Source organism: Gopherus flavomarginatus, chromosome 1, assembly GCF_025201925.1.
Source record: "Gopherus flavomarginatus isolate rGopFla2 chromosome 1, rGopFla2.mat.asm, whole genome shotgun sequence".
In the NCBI taxonomy this organism is placed as follows: domain Eukaryota; kingdom Metazoa; phylum Chordata; order Testudines; family Testudinidae; genus Gopherus; species Gopherus flavomarginatus.
In genome coordinates, this window is record NC_066617.1 from 50,930,027 (window position 1) to 50,938,843 (window position 8,817).

Here is an 8,817-nt window from a genome sequence, read left to right on the forward strand (position 1 = left end):
ATCTTGTTCTCACGTAACAGGCTATCAGCAGACAAAGGTCCCGTCCTTAGGGGCTGGGGAATGCTTCAAAAGGCTGAGTTCTTACATAACCAGAGATATATTAGTATACACCACCCCTAGAGAGTTCGTGGGAGACCCCACTTTAAAAGTTCATACTTATCTGGTCCATTGTTTCAAATAGTCCTTAGAAGCTCGTAATACTTCCCAGAGTTTACATTAGCCATGTTTCTCTACTAGAAATATTACATACACTCCCACATTAATATGTAATCATTTGCATATTTAATACAATGAGCTCCTAAAACTTAATTCAATAAGGTTTGTTCAGAATATTGCAGGAAATTATCGTATCTGTCACAATCAGCTATTACATATACAGGACCCGGGGCCATGTGAGTTCTTTCCTCTGTATGGACTCCTACAGGCATTCTGTCTGAAATTGGTGACGTGGATTTGCTAAAATCTTGCAATCTGTATCTGTCATGCAGGCTGTACCCATACCTGTATTATAAGATTTACAACTATATCAAAAAATCTGCATGCTTCATAAAACCCATTTTTATTTCAAGGCCACAGATCTACAAAGTCCTTGAGTGCACTGTTAACTTTAAGCACATTGACTTTAATGGGACTACTTACGTGCTTACAATTAAGCATGTGCTTAAGATCTTTGTTTGATCAGTGCCACAGTCAGTCTGATCCTTGGAGAAGAAGTATTTGGGATTATATTTTTATTTGTGCTGCTTAACCAGGTATATATTGTCTCAAGTGTGGTCAGAGGGTTTGATTGTGATTGCTGAACTATAAATTGTCTGCTTCACCATCAATGAGGACGAGCATTCAGCCCAGGCCACTTTTTTCCTGACAAGCATAAAAGCTACCTCATTAGAAAGTCAGGTAAAAGGAGTAGTATATTTGAAATGATCTTTAAAAATTTAGGCTTAAGTCCTCAGTAATGTATATTTCCTAGTTCATTAATGCAGAAATACTGCACAGAGATTTTAATCTTAGAGTTAATAATAAAAGCAATTTTCACTAAAAATATAAAAACTGTAATGGTAGAATCATGATATTGCATTTTAGCTTTCCCACAAAAAGTCACTTTATTACTTTCTTTTGACACTTATTTTCATTCTGGGATTAATTTTACTATATAAGGGCTTCTTAACTATTCTATTAAAATTTCCATTCAGAAGCAATAATATCTAAGAGTGAATAATAGTCATGTAAATCATTATTTCATATTAATGTAAAAGATTTTGTAAGTTCTTATGAATTCTGCTGACATGCACAATTGTGAAAAGGTTATCTCTACATTCTGCAGTGATATGCGCTGGAACAAAGGAACTATTTTAAAAGCATCAGTGGAGTACATCAAGTGGCTACAAAAAGAACAACAGAGAGCGAGAGAATTAGAACACAGACAGAAGAAATTAGAGCAGACTAACAGAAGACTTCTACTTCGAATTCAGGTTTGTATAAGAATGTCACTATGAACTACAAAGATTTCTCACTACTTATCCATCATCAAATTTAATTCATCTATATCATTTTTTCTTCTAAATGCCATTTATTAAAAGAGGATTGGCCATTTCAGTAATGGTACAATGTTATATAATTTTATGAGTCCGTATTTATTGCTATGCAAGTTCTTTAGATTTCTAGAAAAATCCTTTGATAATTAGGCCTTATGCAAGGTAACATACCTATAGAGAACTAATACAATATTTTGAAGAAATGTTTCCTTCTTATGTACTATATCTACATTATAACTACAGCAAAAACATTTGTTTCCCTAAAACAATATTGAACACTAAATCCTCCTCCATATTTTCTTTTCCTTTTTGTAAAATTTCCACGGCATTGCATTGCCTTGGGGTACATTGTGCCATGTTATATTAAGTCATGCATCATCTACTCATATGACATAAAGTATCAGAATCTGGGTCTCCATAGCTTGAAATGCAAGATTTAAAGAAATATATCATCAGGTAAGATACCTGCTATCTCTCCAGATAGCAGCCTTCAATTTTTGTGGATAATTAATAAGTAGAAATGTCTGCAGCATTTTTCCATCACCTTTAAGTGGTTCAGTACTGTAGGTAATGGTATTATGGGGGCTGTCATATCTCCTATATTCCCATAGGGCATCCACTTAACTACTGGCTGAGAATTAAAAAGAAAACCAGCCCAGGTTGTTTATTGCTATTTATCATGGATTGTCCATATATTGTATTTCGAAACATATTGCCACAACTGAATTAAAAATTACAGTGCATGTGCAATATGTATGTATATTTCTTACCTTCAGTGGTTCTAAAGAAATCAAGTTCCCTTCCAAAATCATTATTTAAATCTTTTTTGTTTGAAACCATAGGAACTAGAAATACAGGCTCGTGCACATGGGCTACCACTCATGTCTTCACTCAGTGCTGTGGATGTAGCTGCCCAGGTCATCAAGCAACAGACATATCCAGAGGAAAATTCCATAGACTATTCTCAGCAACTCGTTCTGGTACATGGACCAAGTGCTGACCTTTGTGATGGATCAACAGCCTTTTCTGATCCTCTCTCGCATTTCACCGATTTGTCTTTTAGCGCTGCTTCAAAAGAAGAACAAAGGTTAGAGGAAATCTTACTGAATGACACAATATCACCATTTGGAACAGATCCACTCTTGTCTTCAATATCGCCTGCTGCATCAAAAGAGAGCAGCAGAAGAAGTAGCTTTAGTACAGATGATGGAGATGATTTCTAAAACTAGAAAGGGCATAATTAATGTTTATAATCATTTGCTGGTGCTAAGAGATTGTGTTATGAATTTAGTGTGATGTTTGTACTCAGTTCAAAGAAGGTGGAGAACTGTTGTGCACATAAACTGCTGCATGGGTAGGATGTAGGTGAGTTCATATTTCACAAAAAGATGAAAGATGGACATGGATTCATATCTCTTTGCCCAGAATTGACTACACCTGTTCAGAGCTAGCATTTGCACAGACCCTTCCTTATTCACTGGGAAGGCTTTAGCCATTCCCCCCTGCATTCTTACAGCAGTATTAAGATGGTTCCCAGGAAAATGAACACCCACATTGCAAAGACATATTTGAATGCTCTGTTGAATCTACCACTCGCTTCTCTCAAATTTAACGATGAGCTTTAGTCAGAAATATTTGTTAATTTCTTTTTAAGTGAAAAGGATAAATTTCAATAAATACAATTGCAACACAACAATGAGGAAACGTTTGAATGTGATGTTCCTGCAATAGAGAGGTTACAAACATCAAAAAAAGGGAGCACAGCACTCCTGTCAGAGTAAAGTCAGCAGAAATTCAGCGCTTCATGAACTGCATCTCCTTCTTTTTATAATGAAATCACAAAGTCCATAAAGTTGTTTTTAGAATCCTTATAATTTCCATTTTATTCCCATTTAGAAAAGCATTCAATATTTTGTTTATTTTCAAACACTTTAGTGTAAGCAAAGAAAAACAAAAACTAACATAATGATAGTGATTTAAAAGAATTAATCAGACAGAAACAGATGCAAGGTTTAAGCAGCTTCAAGGCAGATTCTGTTCAGGCAACAAAACATACTAAGAGTGCAGGTATGTTCAAGACACAATTAACATATTCAGTGTTACAGTTAGTACAAATAAAAACAGCCATTGGTGCTAATATGGCTAACACCAGCTCTTTGTTGCAAACTCTTTTCTCTGTTGTTTTTCTTGAGAAACCTTTTTCCAGATGTGAATTGTACCTTGTTTCCTCTTGTGGCATAATAAAGTTTTTCTAAATGGACTATATCTAAATTGATACCTATGTCTATGAGCCAGTTGGATATGGAAGGCAATGCATTGGATTCCCATTATATGCATTTTGTCAGAGACAATTTCACTTTAAATTCATCTCTAGATTCACTATAAAAAATTAAGTAGGCAGACCTTGGAATCATCAGGGATATTCCTGATACCTATTAATATGATCCACTGCTTTCTAACATGCTACTACTGAGCACTAACAAAACATGTGGATTGATAACCCCACAGAGGTTTGGCAGTTGGAGGGCAGGTAGAAGACACAAGATTTTTGTACATAGTGGGATTTTGGAGAGTGATGTATATACTTGTAATAAAAGAAGTGCAATCATTATCAATCTAATAGTAATACACTGGGAGTTGAGCTGGCCCAACTTCTTCAGAGCTCTCCTCAACTGAGTCAAAAGAGCATTGTGGGGGTCTTGGTGCAAGTCAAAAAATGTTTCAAAAGTAGAAGTGCTGTGTTCCACTTTGCTCTGCCAGAGCCTGCCTTAAAAAAGGTATCTTATAGATATGGGTAGTGGAGTAGCTAAGGAAGAGTCAATTGGCTGCTAGTTGAGTGAATGCTTTACATTGATTGTCCAAGAATATATCTTTACCTTGATAGATTCATTTTCTTTTAAAAAAACAAATTGTGCTCAGAAGTCAAATGAGACCTCCTGGAATATCCATTCAGGTTGCTAAATGGGTAGCTCCCTTAGGTAAATGTTTTTACAGGGGCCATAGCCCAGGCCTGACTAGTATGCTACAGCATATCCAAACAGTTTGAGGTCTATAGTTTCCTTGTCTGGTGTACTCTTGATGGAATTTTATCTTCTCATTCCATTTCACTTGGACTGACTTCAGTGCTTTGCTAGAAGTTTAAGACATGGGTTTATAAATTGTATAATTGCATTAAAGGGTCTAGGAAGCATTGCAGACATAGTAAAACCAATCTCTATCTGTCTAAAGGAAACATTCGAGTTTTTCTGTCAACTCAAGGAGTTCTATTAGCTCATATAAATCAAATGATTTAGCCTGTAAGTGCTTTGGGGGCAGGGACTCTCTTCTTGTTATATGAGTATATGAGTGCCTATTACAATGGGGCTCTGATCCTTGATTGAGGCTCCAGTTGTTACTACAATGCAAATAATAAATAATAACTGACATGTTAAGTATTTTTTTTAAAGAACATTGGGAATGGGAGCATGAAGGGATATTAACCAAAAGTAACTGAATATAGGAAGAAGAGCCATTTTAATTAGAATAGCTCCGTAAACTAGGGTCATCAGGAGAAGAGCCTACTTCACTAGAGTTCACAGTTTAGTCAGGGACTAGCTCAGTGGTTTTCAACCCGTAGGCCACATGTGGCCCAATTAGCACACAGCTGCGGCCCAGCTCAGCTATGTGCCAAAGGCTGGCCCATGTAGTGGGATCTGAGTTCCTGGCTGCCCAGGGTGACAGGGTCTGTGGCTGCTGCCTGGCCCCACAACCTTCGGGCATCTGGGATGGGGGCAGTTGCCTGGCCCCATGAGCTCTGGGGTCAGGCACCGGCCAGCTCCATGAGCTCTGGGGGTCCGGGGTCAGACAGCCAGCCGGTCCCGTGAGCTCCAGCAGTCTGGGATCAGGGTCTGGGCTGCCGGTCCCCTGCCACCCAGCCCATGCAGCCCAGGTAACACATTGTGGGCCACGTATGTAGCCCACAATGATAAATAAGTTGAGAACCACTGGACTAGCTTGTAGTGAAAGTCAAATACAAAATAGGATATAGCCAAAGTAACATTCATGCACAGATTCCTAATTTAGGATGTGTATTGCCCATTTCAGCTGCCAAAGGGAGGGAATTGTTGGCTAATGTCAAGTATTTTCATTTGTCTTTGTACTGTAGTTTCTACTACATTAGTTTTAAATACACCAGTGTGAGTTTGCTCATAATGGAGAAAAAGAAATTAAATATGAATGTGTTACATGATTTTCCCATTGAATTTTTAGACCATACCTAGGAACCATATTGACTTTAAGGAAGATCCTGAATTTAATCACTTCTGCAAGTGCTGTCCTAAAAAAGTATTACAGTGCAGCCATGATTTTTTTTGAAGTTCATTTTTATTCATCTTGCAATGCCCTCAATATGAAACACCAAATGTATTTTCTGCATGAGAAATCTAACAGGCTTCTATTTCCAGATACTGACTGCTGTCTCTGCAAATAAATATATTGACAACAACTACACTGTCATCAAGCTGTAGTCATTCATGAAAATGATTATGTTAATGCACAAGATGATAATGCCGTGTCAGTGCCACCAAATCATTTTTCCAGTAGAAATTCATCATTTCAAATAATCATTAGTGTTTTCATGAAGTACTACAACTTAATAAAAGATATAGTGACACCCCTGAAATCAGTGATATAGAGTGGAAAATACTTCTCCAACCCATCTACTAGGGGATGAATCTTTGGGGGGAAAAAAATTAAATTGGCTGCTTAATGGCAGAGTCTATAGTTTCCTGGTTTGATCTATTAATACAAACATGTTAATGCTTAAAAAAAAGGCAATGGAGACGTGCCCTACTGAGTTAAGAAAGCTTCAGATAAGGCTAGATGGCCAGAGCTATCTCCGTGTTGGTCTCACTATCCAGAACTTCCTAGAATAACAAATTCTCTGTGTCAGCTCAGCCTTAGGGAGATGGTACTAAAGCTCAGTACTTTTTAAACCAGGGCACAATGCTTTCTTCATTGCACGCTTGTGCAGAGGAAAGGGATTTGATGAATACGAGGACAAATCCTGAAGCAAAACTCCTACTGATGTCAATGAATAAATTATGTATTGGGACTGCAGGTTTTGGTGCATGAGAAATATGTCCAAATTATTTCTAATACAGCCTTGTTTGTTGACATCTTATACAAGAAGTGTGGTGTGGGTCTATGACTCAGGCCCTAAGAAAGAAAACTTCTACAATTCTTCTAGTACATCCACTATCCACAGGTGCTGGGACTAGGGGTGCTAGGGATGCAGCAGCACCCTCGGACTTGAAGTGGTTTCCATCATATACAGGGTTTACAGGTTGGTTCGATGGCTCTCTGCACCCCCACTATACAAATTGTTCCAGCACCCCCTGCCACTATCTTCATTTTTTACAGATATGTTAAATGAGAAGCTTTTACCCATTTTCAGTAGCAGATATTAAAAGCTGGTCATCATATCCTTACGGTATACATGAACCAGTGAACTGATAATTATACAAAAGGAAAGGGAGTTGAAATATTACCATCTTGTTTAATTCATTAAATGGATATAGATTCTATACTAAGAAACGAGACCTAAATTATTTCACTGTCTACAGTGGGGATACTGTTTGAAAAGGTAAAGTAAGTGCAAACATTTTAACAAACAGAACTGCAGCTGCTTTATAGGGTAAAGGACTAAATATAATTCAGTCATTTAATCTTAATAAGAACATTGTTATTATAATATCTTTTGACTTTAATAGGGCTGTATATATGAATGGAGGTTGTAAAATTATTGTAATTTAAAATTATGTTAAATATGTTAGATCAGTAAAGGCATTTACATTACTAGCACGAGACTAGAATATTTTTATAATAATTGCTATTTTTCATTGTTAACCGTACAGTATCTTGTTTTCTAAGTAAATGTATGTGACAGAATATAGTTTATTACATATTCTACATGCAGTCTTTATAAAAATACATTTGATATGTCCTGATATTTTATGTTTATTATATTAATACAATTAAAGAACTAAAATTAAAACTTTTTTATATAGCCTTTGTGAAATCTCACTGTCCAGACTCACTAAGAACCCACTGCAAAACAATATAATAACATCAGCCAAGAGCATCTGAGAAGATACCTACTAGACTTCACAACTGCTGAACATTTAGTCCATTAGGATACATCATGATCCAGAAGCCTTCCATTAATGAATATAATTGATATATTCTTTAATATGTTCTCCTGCCGTCTGCTTATTCCTGCTGCTAAGGCTTTGATTTATGGAAAGTGTTTTCAGAATGTTGCAAAACTGCTAGCAGGCATGATGGTATCTGTTAAATCACTAAAATGCTCTACAAAAATCTTTTACTATACTAGAAGTTCCCCAGACAACCTAGGATAAACAGAATATTGTGTTTTAAGATGTAAAACATTTTTAAAGCTGATAATTAGGCAACATTTTGAATTAGGTTAGGATTTGGGTTGAACATTTTGGATTACTAATATCAGAAGTGCCATCTCAAGAATATGTACATGAATAATACAAATATTGTTAAATAGGAATATATATTTCTAGGATTTTGGTAGCATTTTCGTTTATTTCTTTGAAAATAAGGATTTTTGTTGTTTTATATAGCACTAGATAAACATTTTATTTAAAATGAAGATAGTATTATCATCTTTGTTATTATTATTCCATTAGTCCATTCATTAAGATTTCCCTAATTAAAGTTAAAAACTGAACAGGCTAATTATTACTTGCATACTAAAGTTCTGTGATTAGCCAGAAGGAAGGAAACTTTGCTTGTGCATACATTATACACAGCTCTGATTATGAAAGATTCTCTGTGCAGTGCTGAGAGCTCTCAATTCCATTTGAAGAATGGAGGTGCTCAGCATCTTGCAGAGTCAAGCTCCTAATGGTTAAATAAATAGCATCAGGAAATCCAATCAGAAGTTATTATAAAGATTAGGAAAGACACTGTGTGTTAGACTGCTTGATTAAAAATAGTGATGTTAGCAAATGATAGCCAATCAGGTTTGATGTAAGCAGCACTTCTATTGACAACCGATGGGAGATTAAAGGAAAACCCAGAAGTTTTGATACTAATCAGTTGCAGGGCCAAAAATCTAATTATGAGGGGAGGTACAGTAGTGAAGTATGCTAAGGCTTATTGGTCAAATCCCTGATACCCATCAAGTTAAATATATATCAGTTTCATTAATTGGCAACCACAAGACAAGTGTACTATATTCCGGATGATGATGATTTTGATATAATCCTCC

At 36.2% G+C, this 8,817-nt stretch overlaps 1 protein-coding gene across 1 annotated transcript in view; it reads left to right on the forward strand.

Annotated features, from left to right (window-relative positions):
- The window catches only part of TFEC (transcription factor EC), a 44,964-nt gene extending 42,015 nt beyond the window's left edge, over positions 1-2,949 (forward strand). The window contains exons 7-8 of the mRNA XM_050936761.1: positions 1,325-1,472; positions 2,378-2,949. Coding sequence (XP_050792718.1) covers positions 1,325-1,472; positions 2,378-2,758 — 529 coding nt within the window. The 3' untranslated portion in view covers positions 2,759-2,949. The remainder of the gene's footprint in view (positions 1-1,324; positions 1,473-2,377) is intronic.
- Positions 2,950-8,817: the final 5,868 nt, after the last annotated feature.